Source organism: Canis lupus, chromosome 1 (genome assembly GCF_003254725.2).
Source record: "Canis lupus dingo isolate Sandy chromosome 1, ASM325472v2, whole genome shotgun sequence".
Classification (NCBI taxonomy): domain Eukaryota; kingdom Metazoa; phylum Chordata; class Mammalia; order Carnivora; family Canidae; genus Canis; species Canis lupus.
In genome coordinates, this window is record NC_064243.1 from 36,904,564 (window position 1) to 36,925,200 (window position 20,637).

General features: G+C 35.7%; 1 protein-coding gene across 11 annotated transcripts in view; it reads right to left on the minus strand.

Moving 5' to 3' along the window:
* The window catches only part of EPM2A (EPM2A glucan phosphatase, laforin), a 291,921-nt gene that overhangs the window by 231,247 nt on the left and 40,037 nt on the right, over positions 1-20,637 (minus strand). For all 11 annotated transcript variants that reach the window (XR_004806485.2, XR_004806484.2, XR_004806487.2 and 8 more), the window contains one exon: positions 15,012-15,186. Coding sequence is in view for 6 of the 11 variants with exons in the window: in XM_035701098.2 (XP_035556991.1) it covers positions 15,012-15,186 (175 nt within the window). In the remaining 5 variants the exon portion in view is untranslated. The remainder of the gene's footprint in view (positions 1-15,011; positions 15,187-20,637) is intronic.

Genomic DNA, 20,637 nt, shown 5'->3' on the forward strand with positions numbered 1-20,637 from the left:
TTGATTAGCAAAAATAAATGGGCTTGTTTTGGTCATTTGTTTGCATTCCAAAATGTGTTTTGATCAGAAGTTGACAGTAAAATGCTCTAGCACAAGAAAATGGAGGCCCTCTCTTATGAGGGGAAGACAGCTACATGGAGGAGAATCTAGGAATGAAGTCAGCTATTATACAGCTTTGGTTCCTACTATGCTTCTCAGTAACATGAGATCATGCTGGGTAAGGTTCCCGTTCTCTCACACTCAGAAGTTGTCAAGGGGTTATAAAGCATTATGTTGGTTTTACTTGCTCATTACAATCCTTGTGCAACATCTAAAACTTGCTCTTATTACCCTGGGTCTTAATGTAGTCCTGTCCCAGCACTCTGTCAAACACGTGTGGCCTGCAGGTAGAAAACGATGAAGAACCTTTCCAAGTATACTTGTATGTGGTGTGTGTGTGAGTGTGTGGGTTGATACACCTGTATTTTTTCAGAGTAATGTTTACACATGCTAATGAATTAAGTTAATATGTTTGTTATTGATTCATTTATCAAGAAGCATAAATCTATATGACATTCAAAGAAAAAACTTTAAAGGACTTAGAAAAAAGAAGAATGAGGATGGCATTTTGTAATTTATCAAAGTGTGAAAATAAAGATCTCATTTTTCAAAACAGAGGCTGTGAACAGAAAAGTCATGATAGAGTCTATATGATATGAAAATAGCCAACAGCAAAATTGATTCTCATATACAGTAACATATGCATTTCGACTATTTCTTTTTTTTTTAAGATTTATTTATTTATTCATGATAGACATAGAGAGAGAGAGAGAGAGAGAGAGAGAGAGGCAGAGACACAAGCAGAAGGAGAAGCAGGCTCCATGCTGGGAGCCTGACACGGGACTTGATCCTGGGACTCCAGGATCACACCCTGGGCCAAAGGCAGGCGCCAAACCACTGAGCCACCCAGGGATCCCCTTGACTACTATTTCTTAACTGAACCCTCCTCCATGGATTTGATAACCCTTCTATTCTGTTCAGCAAAGATGAAGCTATCATCTGAGAAACTAGTCAGTTACGACAACATGATCTAATATTCCAACCCCCTGACAACAAATAGAATTCCCTGATGTATTCACTGATTCTAATATAAATACATTCACTGGTCTTCCTGAAGTGGACCTTCCATAATGGCTAAACATAATAAATTTAATTATAGCTCTAAAAAACATGGTATATAATCCCCAACCTACCAAGACTCCATTTTAATATGTTAAATAGATTCCTTTCTGATCTGGCTAGAGTCACACAGAAACCATAAAAAAAAGTTTATCTCAGTTTGTCAAAAATATTCTGTCTTCTGTATTCACTTATTATGAGAGAATAACCCTTCTTTGGTTGTCATGGCCACAAGAATACTGGAATTGGGAAAGTCTTGTAAAAATTAAAATTCATGAATCAGTACATTTACATTCCATTAGTTACCTAGTGTCTATATCTCATCCAAAGCCAAAATTCCTCTCTCTTATCACTGTCATCTGATGACCTTGCTTCCTATTTCACTAAGAAAATAGAAGCAATGAAAAATTGAACTTCCACATGTTTTCACTATTACACTGACCTACCTGCACCCATGCCCAAACACTCTGCCTTCCTCCCATGACCATGCATGAACTGTTTGTTCTGGATTCAATTCACTCCTGCTTACACAAAGATTTTGTGCCTACAGCTCTCCTTTTTTGTAATCATTACTTTTTCTCAAACACCTATGAGATGCTCTTTAACATTGAAACATTCTACAGTAGCACTCATCTAATAAATTACTGTCCCCTGGAGCACCAAGGTGGCTCAGTCAGTTAGGCATTGAGTCTTGATTTCAGCTCCAGTCATGATCTCAGGGTTGTGAGATCAAGCCAGCATCAGGTCTACACTCAGCACGGAGTCTGCTTATCTATCTCCCTCTGCTCCTCCCCCTGCTTTCTCTCTCTCTCTCTCTCTCTCATATAAGTAAAATCTTAAAATAAAATAAAATAATAATTACGGTCTCCTGCCCTATATATCCTCATTTCTCTGCTCTTTGGTGTAAAAATTCATATTTTTAAAGTAAATTTTTCATATTTTACCCACATAATGACTTAGTAATCCAGTTTGCTTAACTAGTATAACAGAATATTCCTCCTACTACAATTCCTACCATTCAGACACAAACTGAGATCTGACAACAGTTTCTTCCTTCAATCAAGCATTTCTCTCATTCAGTAGTGCTCAAGACATTTCAATCATAATTTAACAATGCTGTTGATAAAATTCAAGGCAGCACGGAATCCAGCTACTTTTTTTAAAAAGACTTTATTTATTCACTCACGAAAGACACAGAGAGAGAGAGAGGCAGAGACACAGGCAGAGGGAGAAGCAGGCTCCATGCAGGGAGCCAGACATGGGACTCGATCCCAGGACCCCAGGATCATGACCTGAGCCGAAGGCAGCACTAAACCACTGAGCCACCCAGGCTGCCCAGAATCCAGCTACTTTTGTTATACTTGTAGGATTCCACAACAGCACACCAGCAAGAAGTTATATTACTAGATATGTTTTAAGTGACTCCTAAATAAGAATTAAGGAGTATGTTTGTATTTGTCCATACTATCATTAGAATGCTATTATCTGGGACGCCTGGGTGGCTCAACGTTTGACTATCTGCCTTTGGCTCAGGGCGTGATCCTGGGATCCAGGATCCAGTCCTGCATTGGGCTCCTTGCAGGGAGCCTGTTTCTCCCTCTGCCTGTATCTCTGCCTCTCTCTGTGTGTCTCTCATGAATAAATAATAAAATCTTTAAAAAAAAAATAGAATGCTATTATCTATCACTAATATTTTTTGATATGACGTTGAAAAATAAATCATCCCAGTATAAATATACATATAAAATATCTATTTTATTTAACATATTTAAATGTTTCATATAAAATATATTTTAATATTAGAAAAAGAAGATATCCACCAATTAATTTGACCTTATAAAATATGAACAATTTTATTTATATAGAAAAAAGGAATTATTCGAGCCGTCTCACATATTCAGTTAATACTCAATAAAAATCATTGCCTAATCAGAAGAACTCAACAGAAAGGAAGATTATGCTTTTTTCTTCTCCTACTAGGATGAAGGCAATCTTGGCCTCAATGTTTAAAAAAATCTCAAATCATTCAATCAGACGTAAATGCCAAGTGAAACTAGATTCTTCCCTTAACCAATAATGTCTTGATTATGAACTATAGAAGTAGGACAATGTGATTGATCCTGTTGCGTACAAAATATTGTGGCTATTCTTTATTCCGAAAGAGATTTATTGTCAAAATTCTATTATAAATGTAAGCAATGTAAATATATTATTATATAAGTATATACATACTTGCTAATGAGTGTACACAGGCTATAAAATATGTGTATTTCTAAACATAGCTTCTGGAATTGGACTGAACGTACATCCTGGGCTACAGAAATTAGAGAAAGTACCACCTAGAGGCAGCAGTATGTTGCAGGTATTTGGTCTAAAACCAGAGAAGCTTATATTAAATGTAGTCATTGTTAGGCCAATGTAATATATTGGCAAAATGCTGCATAAGCCTTAGTTTTTAAACTTAATTTTATTCCTTGTTTATTTGCAGATTTGCCTTTAACAGTCATCTAGTTCAACGAGCTCACTTTGCAAATCAGGAAATTGAAATCCACAATTGTTACAGGATTGTCCTAAGGTTACCCAGCAATAAATGAAAGAGCTGGGCTGGCACCCAAATTCCTCACTCTCTCTCCAAAGTAATTAATTTCATTCATTTTAGAAAATGTGCTAGATACAACAGCATTTTTTAAAGTGCAAAATTATTGTTCTACAGTGTTTAAAATAATTTTGAGTTTTGAAAATCATGGTATATCTTTTCTTTATAAAACAAAGCAGCTACAAAGTAAAAGCATGCTTTCATAATATATTTTCTGAACCATAACTTTTTTAAAAGCATGTAAAGTGTGATTTTCATAAAGTCTAATTTATGTCTCCTGAAATGTGTTTATTTGGCAATAAGTCTTTTCAAAATACAGAAATTACAATCCCTTTCCACTAAAGCTTCATTAAATTAGTTATCTGTGTCTTTAATGAAAATATTCATTCTTTTCCATTGAAAAAAATCTATTGAAGATGGAGATATCGGTTGGTACCAAGTATAGCCTGAATGTGGCTGATTTTTAAAATCTTATTCCAGCAAGGTAGAATCTTACATGGACCAGAAGAACGGAATACAACCTAAATCCAAGAAATAATGAATGAATTTAATATTTATTGAGCTACTGTTTACCAAGTTTTATGTTCAACAAGTTGGTTCCACATATGTAACATGACATTTTCACCAAATCCCTTTAAAAAAAGAATCTAAAGAGATTTTGTGAAAAATTAAAAACATAAAGCCACAAGAAAGAAGAGGAAGAAAAAATGACAAGTTCGAAATTCTGGAAACTACAAAGCCAACAGTTAATTACTGAAAAACTTAGAAGACCTAAAAACACTAAATCCTAAGGCCAAGAGTGGAAAAAAGCTAAGAACAGACTGGAATTACATTACAGAATCCCCAACAGGTTCAGACACTGGTATTACCAGGCATTCTGGATGCAGGTGAAAGGAATAAAAACTAGTTGCAAGTTGTATGAGAAGCAGCTGGACCATCAGATTCATTTTCCCACTTTCCTCAGCTGGAAAACTTTCTCTCCCTAGTCCTGAATAAGACTGACAGTTTATTCTATGGCAAAAGTTAAACAAGTCTCTCATAATTGAATGAAGAGCTCCTAAAAAAAAATAAAATAAAAACTAAACAGCAGTGATAGAAGATAAAATGGATTGAAAGAAATATATTAGAAGAGAAAAAAAATAGACAAAGATATCCAAAATATGAAAGACTCAGCCCAGGGTTCCAATATTTGAATGATAGGAGTTCTAGAAAGAAAGGAAATAGAAATATTTCCTTTCAAAGAAAGGAAAGAAAAGAAATAACTCAAAGAAAAAAAAATAACTCAAATTTACTTTCAAAGAAGTATCTGAGTTTACAGAATTCAAAAGTCTACTCAATGAGCACTCAGCAAAATAGATAAATTAGACCTATATCAAGATGTACCATCATGAAATTTCATAATATTAGAAATGAAAAGATTCTATAGGCTTCTCGGGTGGGGGAGGGAACAATTCAAACATAAAGGATAAAGAACCATAATGACTTTGACTTCTCAATAGCAACCATGAAAGCTCTACATCCTTCAAAGGAACTGTATAGTATTTGTGAAGAGTTAGATGTGTTAAATAGCATTTACACAGGCATACAAATAAACATGTAAAGTACTGATTTTATCAAAATTATTGTATAACTATATTGGGAAGACAACAATAGAAGAGATGTCACTGAGATTTGTCGGGGGAAAGAACCAAAAAAAGATCTAAATCTTCACATTTTGTAGTGTGAGATCAATTGGTAATACCTAAAACTAAAACCAAGAAGTAGCAATATAATGACATTATCATTTACCTGAAGGTAATTAGCAAATAATTAGCTTAAGGATGTGAAAATGGTTGCCTGTACAAGACCAAATTGGGGGAGATATAGGGATATAGGAAGACTTCTTTTCATAATAAACCTTGTAGATCTACTAAATTTGTTGAATATGTGTATAACTTTGTTAAAATTGAAAACCAAGATGTACGACATATACTCCCTAAAAACAGATATATTACATAATGCATGTGGATTTCTATAAAAGAATATCCATAGTCCCAGAGTTTTTATCAGTGTATCTCTCTGGATCTGAATATTAAGAGGTACCAGAAGGTTCTCTTCTGGATGACATGTTCTTCAGGTTGCCCTATATTCTGGTGTGCCCAGAAGAGTCCTATTTTAACATGTTGTGCAGGCTAAGTATTAAAAGTACCTCTTTTTACTCTCAAAATTATCCCAACTGGATAAAATTATTTGGTCAGCTGAACATTATTCTCATACCTGCATATATTTGCACATGCTATTCTTACTTGACTTCCCTCCCCTAAATGTTCTCCTTCACGTTTCCATCTTTTTTAAAGATTTTATTTATTTATTCATGAAAGACATGGAGAGAAAGAGGCGGAGACACAGTCAGAGGGAGAAGCAGGCTCCCTGAAGGGATCCGAACTCAGGACTCAATCCCAGGACCCTGGGGTCACGACCTGAGCCAAACCAGATGCTCAACCACTGAGCCAACCAAGCACCCTTTCATTCAAGTTTTATTCATAAAGATTTCCTTGAACTAAAGACTTCTCCTCCCATCCTTCATTACACCACATATACAACTTCAGCAAAACAAGTTTCTCATTGTATTGCACCTGCTTACATTTTCATAAGAACATGAGTTTCTAAAAGCCGGGACCATAGGCTCTCCATCTTTGATTATCTAGCACTGAACATAGGGACTACACAGAATAACCCACACAATTTTCACTGGGTGAATGAATTTGCCACATTATGTAAAATTTAACTGTTAGATATTTGTATTCTTGAAAATCTTGTCATTATGAAGAATAGTGACAACTCAACAGTCTAATAAGATTTATCCCAACCATAAAAAAAAAGTACAGGCATAATTCCACTCCCATATTCAAACTAATGGATGATCATTTGAGATTACAAAATTACTAGGTAAGTTTGAGGATCTCTATTACATATGTTCAGACATATATTGTATCTATCTCAACAGCTATAATAAATTCACAAATTACCTTAGCATTATACATAGATGAATATAGTAAGCAAATAATTAGATGTTTTGAACTTAATAATGAAATATATGAATGTCTTTACAACTCTTCTCTTATAAACTGAACTCACATCTTTATCTTGTCCAGTTTCACATGAAGATAAATGGTGGCTGGAATTAATTCATAAGGGCAGTTGAACTAAAATGACTGAAGATACATAAAACCATCCTTTTTTAAATTCTAAGTTACTGGGACACCTGGGTGGCTCAGTGGTTGAGCACTGGCCTTTGGCTCAGGTCCTGATCCCAGAGTGAGTCCTGGGATCCAGTCCTGCAACAGCCTCCTTGTGGGGAGCCTGCTTCACCCTCTGCCTACATTTCTGCCTCTCTCTGTGTCTCTCATGAATAAATAAACGAAATCTTTAAAAAATAAAAATAAATAAATTCTAAGCTACTGTCATTATTGAACTAATAACACATATTCTCAAACTTTTATGTCTAAGAGAATCATATGGAGAATTTAGAAAGAAAGATTCCCAGGACTCAGGGGACCCACAAATCTATATTTAAAAAAAATAGGGACAGGGGATCCCTGGGTGGCTCAGTGGTTTAGTGCCTGCCTTTGGCCTGGGGCATTGTCCTGGAGACCCGGGATTGAGTCATCGGGCTCCCTGCATGGAGCCTGCTTCTCCCTCTGCCTGTGTGTCTCTGCCTCTCTCTCTCTCTCTCTGTCACTCATGAATAAATAAATAAAATCTTTAAAAAATAAAATATAATATACAAAATAAAAAATAAAAAAATAGGGACACCTGGGTGGCTCAGCAGTTGAGCATCTGCCTGCAGCTCAGGGCGTGATCCTGGAGTCCTGGGATCGAGTCCCACATCAGGCTCCTGCATGGTGCCTGCTTCTCTCTCTGCCTGTGTCTCTGTCTCTCTCTCTCTGTGTCTCTCATGAATAGTCTTTTAAAAAAATAATGAGGCAAGTTCAGGATGGCAGTGTAGGAAGACCCTGAGCTCACCTCCTCCTACAGACACATCAAATCTACAGCTATATACACAACTTTCTTTGAAAAAGCCCTGAAAACTGGCTGATCAGCTCCTCTACAACAAAGGATTAAAAAGCCAAATTGAAATGGGTAAGAGAGGCAAAGACCTAGTCCTATAGGAGCTACACCTCTGCACAGCACAAACATATGGGATTTCACAAATACCAAGCACACTGTTCAAGCCCTACTTCAGTTTACACCAACCCTTGGGATCTACACTAGAGAGAGGAGCCTTCCAAACATCCAGCTTGGAAACCAACAGTTACATCCAGGAGACTCAAAGGGCTGCTGGAAAATGAGATTCTTAAAGGGGTCATGCACAGACTCACTAACCTGGAGCCCCTAGTGAAAAAGTATCAGGGTGAAACACATCTAGACTATATGTGAAGGAGTTTCATTGGCTAATCTTAAAGCACCTGCCAAAGGGGCAGTTGGCTATTGGAGCTCTCTCTAGGGACAGAGGTGCTAGCAGGCATCATTTGTGCATTCTCCTTTGAACTTGACAATGCTGGCACTGGCAATCACCATTTTTGCACTCTCTCTCTCTAACTCACTAGCACCACTCACTGGGCCTGCACACTGTCCTGTGACCCTGCTCCACTAAATCCAGTTGGTAGGCATGCCCCAGCTCAATGGTCCCCTACAATTCTGTCCCGTTAGGTCTGGCAGATGAGTAACCCCAACCCAGTGCTCCCCCAGAGCCCTGCCAAAGCCAGCCATGCATGCAGACCACACAGAGGACTTTCTCCTGAATTCTGGCACTGATGGCTAGGGAAGCTTATATTTGTGAGCCCCACAGAGATGAAACATCAGAGAGATAGTTCTTGGCAGGTTACTACCTAGAGATAACTGCACGGAGAGCAGATTTAAACACACGACCGATCTTTCTGTGACCATGCCTTCAAGACTAAAAAAGATATCTGTTTCACCTAATACATAAAAACAAAAGAGAGTCAGGGCACCTGAGTGGCTTAGTTTAAGTGGCCAACTCTTGATTTCAGCTCAGGTCATGATCTCAGGGTCTGGAATCAAGCCCTGCATTGGGCTCCATGCTTAGAGTGGAGTTTGCTTGAGATTCATTCATTCTCTCTTTTCCCCCCATCACTTTCTCTCTCTCTCTCTCTTCCTCTGTCCCTCCTACCACTCATGTGTGCTCTCTCTCTCTCTCTCTCTTTTTCTCTCTTTCTCCAAAATAAAAAAAAATAATAATATCTTTTAAAAAATGAAATTGAGTCAAGCAAAATGAAGAAACAAAGGAACATGTTCCAAACAAAAGAACAAGATAAAATCCCAGGGAAAAAAAAAACCTTACTGAAATAAAGACAAGTAAATCACCTGATAAAGAGGTCATAAAGATCCTCACCAATCTTGGAAGAATGAATGAACATAGAAAACTTCAAGTAAGTGATGGAAAATAGAAGAAAGTACCAAACAGAAGCCACAGAGCTACAGAATACAATAAATGAAGTGAAAAATACACTATTGAGTGGCTCAATAGCAAACTAGATGAAGCAGAAGAAAGGATCATTGACATAGAAAACAGAATAGTGGAATGCTCCTAAACAGAGCAGAAAAAAAAATTTTTTAAGTTTAAACAGCTTAAGGTATCTATAGGACAACATCAAGAGGAACAACATTCTTCTTACAGTGGTCCCAGAAGGAAGGGAGGTAAAGGGACAGAACCTATTTAAAGAAATAATGGCTGTAAACTTCCTTAACCTGGGGAAGTAAACAAACATCCATATCTAGGAAGTCAAGAAATTTCCAAGAAGAACTCAAAGAGATGCATAGCAAGACATGTTATAATTAAAATGTTAATTAATTTTAATCAAATAACTTATAATCAAAAGTTAAAGACAAAAAGAGAATTGTAAAAGTAACAAGAGAAAAATAATACAAGGGAAACTTGTATTATTACATACAAGGGAAACTACACACACTCACACACACACACACACAAACACACACACACGACTATCAGCAGATTTTTCAGCAAAAACTTTGCAGGCCAGAGAAAAGTGGCATGATATATTTAAAGTCCTAAAAGCAAAAAACTTCTAACCAAAAATGCTCTCTACCTGGCAAGATTATTCACTCAGAATTAAAAAAAAGATTAAAAGTTTTACAGACAAGCAAAAACTAAACCAGCCTTATAAGAAATGTTAAATGGACTTCTTTAAGCTAAAAATAAAGGACATTAATTAGTTATAAGAAAACATATGAAAGTAAAAATCTGTTAAAAATAAATATAGAGTAAAAGAAGTGTACTAATCACTTAAAAAGCTAGCATGAAGTTAAAAAGACAAAGGTAGTAAAAGTAATGAAAAATTAGTTAAGGTATACACAAAATAAAAAGGTGTCAAATGTGACATCAAAAACATAAACCATGTGCAGTCCGGTGGCCCAGAAGTTTAGCACTGCTTTCAGCCCAGGGCGTGATCCTGGAGACCCGGGATCAAGTCCTGCATCAGGTTCCCTGCATGGAGCCTGCTTTTCCTTCTCCCTCTGCCTGTGTCTCTGCCTCTTCTCTGTGTTTCTCATGAATAAATAAATAAAATCTTAAAAAAAAAAAACATAAAACATGGGGGGCAATAAATTATGTAGAGTTTTAGACTGCATTCAAACTTAACTCACTATCAACTCAAAATAGACTGGCACAAATATAGATAGATTGATAGATGTAAGCCTCATGGTTATCACAAAGCAACAACCAATAGCAAATACACAAAAAATAAGAAGGGAACCTAAACATAACACTACAGAAAGTCATCACATCACAAGAGAAGAGAGTAAGAAAAGAAAGGAATAGAAAGAAACTATAAAACAGAAAACAACTGACAAAAGAATATCTATCTATAATTACTTTCACATAAATTCTCTAACCAAAATACATAGATTAAAAATCAAGACCCATCTATTTGCTGCCTACAAGTGACTCACCTCAGATATATAGACATACACAAACTGAAACTGAAAGGATAAAGATATTTCATGCAAGTGGATACCAAAAGAAACCTGAGGTAGCTCTATTTACAGCAGATAAAATAAACTTTAAAACAAAGAATGAAATAAAAGACAAAGATGGGCATTACATAATGATAAAGGGAAAAATCTGGCAAGATAATACAATAATAATAGAATTTAATACTCCACTATATACAGAATATTCCATGCAAAAGTAGCAAAATACACATTCTTCTCAAGTGCACATGGAACATTCTCTGGGGTAGATCATAATCCAGCCACAAAACAAGTCTCAACGAATTTAAAAAGATTGAAATCATACAAAACATTTTTTCAGACCACAATGATATGAAACTAGAAATTAATCACAAAAAGAAAACTGAACAAATGAGTCAACAAAGAAAGAAAAGGAGAAATAAAAAAATACCTCGAGGCAAACGAGAATTACAATACAATATACCAATATCTATGATCTATAGCAAAAGTAGTTCTAAGAGGAAAATTCATAGTGATATAGGCTAACCTCAAGACATAAGAAAAATCCAAATAAGCAAACATTACACCTAAGTAATTAGAAAAAAAAAAAAAAAGGAAAAATTGAAACCCTGAATTAGTAAAAGGAAGGAACTAAAGCTCAGAAAAGAGATCGATGAAACAAAAACTAAAAAGACAATAGAAAAAAATAAACTAAGAGTTGGTTCTTTGAAAAAAAAATTTAATTTGATAAACCCTTAGCTAGACTCACTTTAAAAAAGAGGGAGAAGTCTTAAATAAATAACTTCTGAAATGAAAGAGGGAAAGTTATAAATGATACCAAAGAAATATAAAAAATCATAAAGGACTATTATGAAAAATTATATGACAACGAATTGACAACTGAGATAAAGTGGGTAAATTCCTTGAAACAGAATCTTTTAAGACTGAATCATGAAGAAATAGAAAATCTGAATACACTAATTACTAGCAAGGAGATTGAATCAGTAATCAAAAACCCCCCAATTAAACAAAGTCCAAGACCAGAGGCCTCACCAGTGAATTCTACCAAACATTCAAAGAAATTTTCATATCTATCCTTCTCAAATTCTTCTAAAAAATTGAATATGAAGATTTCTTCCAAGAGCATTTTCCAAGGCCAGGATTATCCTAGTACCAAAATCAGACAAGAACACCACAAAAAAAGAGAATTACAGGCCAATCTCTCTGATGAACACAGATGCAAATCAAAATCACAATGAGATATCCTGCTAACATCTGCTAGAATGTGATGAACACAGATGCAATCGAAATCACAATGAGATGGGCAGCCTGGGTGGCTTACTGGTTTAGCAGGGCCTTCAGCCCAGGGTGTGATCCTGGAGACCCAGGATCAAATGCCGTGTCAGGCTCCCTGCATGGAGCTTGCTTCTCCCTCTGCCTCTTTCTCTCTGTGTCTCTCATGAATAAATAAATAATTTTTAAAAAATCACAATGAGATATGCTAACAGGTTAGAATGGTTGCTATAAAAAAGACAAGAAATAACAAGCGTAGTGAGGACATAGAAAAAAAGGGGACAGCGCCGATGGCGCAGCGGTTTACCGCCGCCTGCAGCCCGGAGTGTGATTCTGGAGACCCGGAATCGAGTCTCACTTCGGGCTCCCTGCATGGAACCTGCTTTTTCCTCTTCCTGTGTCTCTGTCCTCTACAGAATAAATAAATAAAATCTTTAAAAAAGAAAAGAAGGAAGAAAAAGAAGAAAGAAAAACAGAAAAAGACAGAAAGAAAGAAAGAAAGAAAAGAAAGAAAAAGAGAAGGGAAAAAGAAGAACGAAAAGAAGAAAAAAGAGAGAGACGAAAAAGAGACAGACAAAAGACAGAAGAAGAAAAGAAGGAAAAGGAAAGGAAAGGAAAAGAACGAAGAACGGACAGGAAAGGAAAGAGAAAAGAAAAAAAGAAAACGAAAAGAAAGAAAAAGAAAGAAAAGAAAAGAAAAGACAAGAAAAAGAAAGAAAAAGGGAACCTTGGGACGCCTGGGTGGCTCAATGGTTGAGCATCTGCCTTGGGCTCATGCCAAAGGGCATAACTCTGGGATCCGAGACAGAGTCTCACATTGGGCTCCTTGCGAGGAGCCTGCTTCTCCTCACTCTGCCTCTCTCTCTCTCTCTTTCTCTCTCTCGTGTCTCTTGTGAATAAATAAATAAAATCTTTTTTAAAAAAAGGAAAAAAGGGAACCCTCATTCACTGTTGGTGGGAATGCAAATTTGTGTAGCCACTGTGGAAGAAAGTATGGAAATAACTAAAATAGAAGTACCATATGATCCAGCAATTCCACTTCTGGTTATTTATCTAAAAATATGAAAACATTAATTCAAAAACATATATGCATCCCTATGTTCATTGCAGTATTATCCACAATAGCCAAGATGTGGAAAGAACCAATGTCTACTGATGGATGAATGGAAAAAGACATGATTATCTCACATACACATACATACATACACACAGATAACACACAATGGAATACTACTCAACTATAAAAAAAGAATCAAATCTTCATTTGCGACAACATGGCTATAACTTGAGAGTATGCTGAGTGAAATAAGACAGAGAAAAAGACACAGTATGATTTCACTTACATGTGGAATCTAAAAAACAAAACAAACAAAACAAAACATAACTCATAGATGAAGAGAACATATTGATGGGGAAGGGTTAGGAGGTAGAGTGATATGGGAGAAAAGAGTTAAAAGGTGCAAACTTATAGTCATAAAATAAATAAGTCATAGGGATGTAACGTACAGCATGGTGACTATAGTCAATATTATCATATATAGGGATGCCTGGGTGGCTCAGCAGTTGAGCATCTGCCTTTAACTCAGGGTGTGATCCTGGAGTCCTGAGATCGAGTCCCACGTCAGGCTCCCTGCATGGAGCCTGCTTCTCCCTCTGCCTATGTCTCTGCCTCTCTCTCTCTCTCTCTGTCTCTCACAAATAAATAAATAAAGTCTTTAAAAAAATAATATCATATGTTTATTATGTAACTTCTCCAGTGACAAAGGAAACTAGACTTACTATGGTGATCATTTCACAGTGTATACCAATATTAAATCATGTTATACACATGAAAGTGTATCCTTTCCAATAATAAATACGAACAACTAAGAATTTCAACTTATATTTAAAACTAACAACAAAAATGGAAAGGTCAAGCACCTGGATGGCTCAGTGGCTGAGTGTCTGTCTTTGGCCCAGGTCGTGATCCCAGGTCCTGGGATCAAGTCCCACATTGGGCTCCGCGCAGAGAGCCTGCTTCTCCCTCTGCCTATGTCTTTTATAGTTTGATGATTTAACCATAAACCATGAAAATGTGAAAATAATGCAAAACAGGAGTTAATAGGTAGAAGTAGATGTGGAAGAAAATACACAGGTATTTTCCTGGGTAATACAGGAACTTACCTAGTAGGAAATCAAGAGGCACTGTCAAAAATTTATGGGTCAAAACATAGAATTTCTATGAAGTTAAATAACAAAGAATGTTTTTAATAAGTTGGTAGGAATTGGGACTGGGGAAAGAAAATAAGTATAAGTGAGCTTAATATCTTTCATGCCATAGATGGGAAACAATAGCTATTTTTAAAATTGATACATTAACAAATAAAGTATATGAATATTATTTAAGACTTGGAATTAAACTCCAGAAAAACTAACCATAAAATCATTGGAAATAATTACTTCTGATGAGCAGTAATGAAGAAGAGTGTATTGAACCTTACTTTGCAGTTAGCATCCTTTTTGTTTGAATTTTTATTATGGCACATGTTGCTGGCATAACAAATAAAATAAAAAAAATATATATACTACTAAATAATAGAGTAAATGGTCATATCTAACCTAGTTTTATGCCTACATTTTCACAAATATATCTGAATAAAAGCTTAAAAGAGACACCAGTTTTTGTTTCCATGTTCATCAGTAGCATAAAAAAATCAATGCTGATCTAGGAATTACTATGTAAATAGAAAGACTGACTAACTGCAATCTGGTCAAAATAACTTGATGCCAGAATATGTAATTAATAAAAAAAAATTCTATACAAAGGATCCTTCACATCTAGAACCAGAAAAGCTCACATACTGATTCACTGTAATTTATCTCCTTAAAATACTGCAGGCCTATAACCCCTCCAAAGGGAGACACTGCTGTTTTGAACACAGTCAACACTTCCATTGTCCTAATACTACCTCTTGTCCTACTTCTATGCTTATAAACATGGCACTATTTTTACCTTGAATAATGCATGGCTTGGTGGCCTGCAATATTAAAATAGAAGTCTGTGGTGTGCTTCATCTCATTGGTGTGCCCAGTGGCCTCAATCCAGTGTCCTATTGGGAGACAGTAAACACCATCTACCAAGTTGTTTTCATTATAAGTACAGCAACGGTCGTGGTGAGGTCCATTGCCTGGAACAAGAAGAAAGACAAACAGAGCAATTAAGTGAATGTTTTGCTTAAATAGCCACAAAGTAACTGATGCAAAATTAATAGGAAGAAGAAAATAAAGCTGCTTAATCTACACATTTCAGTATGAACAAAGAATGGACTAGAGGAGAAAAACAGACAAAAAATTGTAGTTACATACAAATTTCATAGAGCTCTGTGCTCCCTTTGAATACATGCATATTTCTAAAAGCATTAACTCTCAGAGTTTAGTGATACCTCTCAGTACCCTAACCACCCATTGTGAGTCATTTTGCAGCCTTTTTATCTTTCTGGTATGCAAATTCATAACTAAAATCAGTAATAAAAAGAATCAGTAATAAACTATTTCAGTATCAGCTCAAACAAATGAATTATTAAAATAAATACATTAATAAATAATAAAACAAATGATCACATCCAACCTAGTCTGCATGAAAATTAGTGGTTAGTACTATTTTCAGTTGGGAAACTAAGTATCACAGAGATTAGCTACCTTGTTCAAGGTCACAAAACTGGCAAGTGCTGGGCTAGGAGCAAACTGATACCTTTAGTTCCCCATCTTTCAGGCATTTGATGCCTTCATACTGTTTTATGCCTACTTTATAAGCACCACCACACACCATCCTCCCTCCACGGAATGAACCAAAAGAGACAGAGAAGGAAGAGCACACCTCTGAAAACACTATTTGCCTATATCACATTCTGCCCAGTATCTACTACACTAGTAAACAGATCCTTTATTTCTACGAAATTATAATTCATAAATTATTTCTATTTGCCCTTCTTATGTGACCACACCATTTCAAATCATTCCTTTCCTTAAACTACCTAATTTCTGAATATAGTCTTTAATACAAAAAACATGTAAGCAAAATAAAGATAGGAATAAGTCACACTTGTTACAAATATGAAAATCTGACTTATTTGTTCCTTGCTCTGTCTTACAAAATATTTTACCTAAAGTTATTTGGCATAAAATCTCAAAGGCAAAAAATCCTTAAGTCATTGGACAATTCTTTAGGATATAACTCCCTTTCATCAGGTGGGAGATACAAGATGGTAGCTCCCTTAATAAATCATCACTGATCTTCCTTGATCAGACTCTTTCTCTTGATGGCTACAAGGCACTACACCGACTAGTCCTTTACCCTTTATATTTCATAGATGAAAACAAAGCTATACCAGCAACCCCACTTCTAGAAACATATCAAATAGAAATATAACAAGAATTTTAAAAGATACATAGAGATACATGTGTGTAACAATACTATTTTAATAGCACATACTCTAAACTATGAAAGTTCATCTATTCATTTTCCCACAAATACTTATTAAAAGTTAACTACATGATCTACCTTGTTCTAGGTCATGTTAAGGATTTCGGTATTTACCATAGGAAAAACAAAAAAAATGAAATATTTTAAGTAGGCAGGTAACATGACTAAATTTTTGTTTTGAAATTATCTCTCTGGTTACAGAGTAAAAATTTAATTCAGGGGCAGCCCGGGTGGCTCAGCAGTTTAGTGCCGCCTTCAGCCCAGGGCGTGATCCTGGAGACCTGGGATCAAGTCCTGCGTTGGGCTCCCTGCATGGAGCCTGCTTCTCCCTCTGCCTGTGTCTCTGCCTCTCTGTGTGTGTGTGTCTCTCATGAATAAATAAATGAAATCTTTTAAAAAAATGTTAATTCAAATGCAATGAGATTAAAGCAAAAAGTCCATTTAGGAAACTAGTGCTCTAGCCTAGACAGATGATGAAAGCCTAGAGGTAGTAATGGAAAGGAGTGGAAAGATTTAAGAAGGAAAAACCACAGGGCATGGTGATTAACTGGACATTAGAGGTGAAGGAGAAAAAGAACCAAAAATAACTCTAGGCTTATGGCAAAGAGAACTCAATATATAGTGGTACCATTCACTAAGATATGAAATATTTGTATGAAATAAATGTATGAGTTCTCTAAGTGTAAATGGCAGTTAAGGCAAGGATATAGATGAGTCACAAAGAAAAACAATAGTGATGTAGAAGAAAAGGTTTCTAGACCCAAGTTTGAAAGCATCCCAACATTTAACTAGCTGGATAAAGAAGAATGAGCTTACAAAGATTACATTGAAAGAGAAAATGGAGAGAAAGACTGGTAGTGAGTAAGTGAAGTGGGGAAACATGATTGAAAGTGTAAATAAGGGACACATGGGTGGCTCAGTGGTTAAGTGTCTGCCTTCAGCTCATGGCCTGATCCTGGAGTCCCAGGATCAAGTTCCACATCGGGCTCCCTGCATGGAGACTGCTTCTCCCTCTGCCTATCTCTCTGTCTCTCTCTCTCTCTCTGTCTTTCATGAATAGATAAATAAAATCTTTTTTTTTAAGTGTAAATAAAGACTAAAAATTGGGTGAATGCATGTCTGACTGTTAATAGTTACATCTGGAGAATGGAACTGGGATGAAGAGGACCAATTTATTCTGAATTTGTTGGATTTGTCACAAAGCACAAGTATTTATTACTTTTTGGTTTAATAAAAGAATATCTGCAGCTCCCACTGTTCAGTATAATATCAGTAAAATAGACTTACAGCAATTTATTTGTTTGTTTACTTTTAATTTTAAGTAGGCTCCATGCCCAGTGTGGAGCTTGAACTCATGACCCTGATATCAACAGTTGGGTGCTCTACCAACAGCTGGGATGCTCTACCAACTGAGTCCAGCCAGGTGCCCCTAGACTTATGACAATTTAAAATCTTATTTATTTATTTATTTATTTATTTATCTATCTATTTGAGAGATAGCAAGACCAAGTGAGGGAGGAGCAGAGAGAGAGGGAGAAGGAGAATCCTAAGCAGACTCCATGCTGAGCACAGAGCCCAATTGTGAGGAGGGTGCAGGTCTGATATCTCAAAATCCTGAGACCATGACCTGAGTTGAAGCCAAGAGTCAGATGCCTAACCAACTGAGCCACCTAGGCACCACTAGACTTACAATTTAAATGTAACAACTTAAATAAATACTACTTTTGAGGAGCTCAAATACACATAAATTATGATGTTCAAGAAAAATTATTTACATAACATCAACTTCTTAAGAAGTCTTCACTCCTGGAATTAGGTTTTTGAATTATTCATTTTTACACATATATGTTTTAGGAGAAGTAACAAAACACTTCTATTTCTTTCATCCAAGGAGATATCAGTGGAGGCCTAATGGAGAGCTGGAACTCCCACACCACTCAGTAGTAATAGTTCAATCCCTTCAGTTGTCAATGGATGGGGAACCTGGGTAATGAGGTAGCACTCCCACTCTCCTCCTGGAGCAGTGCTAGAGGAATCCAGTTAAACCAGAAGATTTGAATAAGATTCAGGGTCACATTATACAATACTCAAAATGTCCAGGTTTCAACAGAGTCATTCATTATATCAAAAATCACAAACGTCTCAAACTGAAAATTTTTAAATGCTTGAAAGATGCCAACATCAAGATAACAGAGATGTTAGAATTATCTGAAAAAGATTTTAAGCTTCAACAACCCATTAAAACACATTTGAAACAAGTGAAAAAATAGAAAGTCTCGGCAAAAACTAGACAACATAAAGAAGAGCCAAATGGAAATTTTAGAGCTAAAAAAGACAACAATTGAAATAAAAACCTCAGTGGATAGGCTCAAGAGTACAATGAAGGAGACAGAAGAAAGAATCAGCAAGCTGCAAGGTAGAGCAATAGAAATTACTCAAACTAAGCAAAGGAGAGAAAATAGGCTGAGAAAAGAATAGAAATTTAAAGACCCATGGAACTATAACAAAAGATCTAACATTCATGTAATTGGAGTTCTGAAAAGAGAGAAGAGTGTGAAGTGAAAAACATTTGAGAAGATAATGCCTAAGAACTTTCCAAACTTGCCAATAAACATAAACCTACAGATTCAAGAAGCTGAGCAAACTCCACACAGGAAAAACACAAAGAAATCCATGCAACTACATATCATAATTAAGTTTATGAAAACCAAAAATGAAGGAAAAATTGTGAATGTAGCCAGAGAAAAATAACAATTGAGGAGAACAACAATGCTAACATCAGTAGGTTTCTAAAATGAATGAGTAGCAGGAGATCTCTAAGCAGAAAGAAAATCATTAAACATCAGGAAGGACAAAAAGGGTAAGCAAATATATGAGTAAAAACAACAGACTTTCCTTCTCCTTTTGGGTTTCTAACAAAAATTATAATGCTACCTGATGTGGTTCTACGTGTATTGGGAGGAAATATTAAGACAATTATATGGAGAAGTGCAAAAGGATAAAAAGGAAGGTAAGATTCCTTGACTTTATTCAAATGAACAAAATAATGACACCAGTCAATTCTGTTAAGTATGTATAAATGTAGGTAAATCAAATTGAAATTCTAAAATAAATGTTCAAATATGAACTATACATGCCAATATAAAGGTAGGAAAAAACCCAGAAAACTAAAACAAACAAAAAAAAGACAAACTTGTCCTAACATAATCAATAAATACATTAAACATAAATAGTCTAAATACACCAAATAAAATATAGAGTGCAAAAAAAAAAAAAAAAAAAAAACAGAGAGTGGCAGAGTAGGCTTTTTTTTTTTTTTTTTTTTTTTATTTATGATAGTCACAGAGAGAGAGAGAGAGAGAGAGGCGGAGACATAGGCAGAGGGAGAAGCAGGCTCCATGCACCAGGAGCCCGATATGGGATTCGATCCCGGGTCTCCAGGATCGCGCCCTGGGCCAAAGGCAGGCGCTAAACCGCTGCGCCACCCAGGGATCCCCCAGAGTAGGCTTTTTAAAAAATTATGTCTAGAAGAAACTCACTTCAAATTATAGGCAGGTGGGGAGTAAAAGTGTAGAAAAAGATATACCATGAAAAAAATTTTTTAAAAAGCACAGTGGTTCCATTAATATTATATAAAGTAGAACCTTCATAGCAAAGAAAATTACTAGAGATATATAGAGAAAATATATGATGTTAAAAGTATCGATCTGTCAAGGTGCTATAAGAATTCTAAAGGTGTACATACCAAAAAACAGAGCTGCAAAATATGTGAAACAAAAACTAAGACAACTGAATAGAAAATAGGCAAGTCTTGAATTATAGTTGGAAACTTCAACACCTCCCTTACAACAATTGATGGGACAACTAGACAAAAAATCAACAAAGAATAAAATAACTCAATATTACCATCAGCCAATGGAATCTAATTGACATTTATAAAACACACCACCCAATAATAGTAGAATGCATGTTTTCAAGTGTGTACAGAACATATACCAAGATAAATCATATCCTGGACCATAAGAAAATATCAAAACTTTAGAATTAAATCACACATGTTTTCTCCAACATCAATAGAATCAAACTGGAAACCAATAACAGATAATCGGATAATATTCAAATAATTGGAAATTAATACACATACTTCTAAATAATC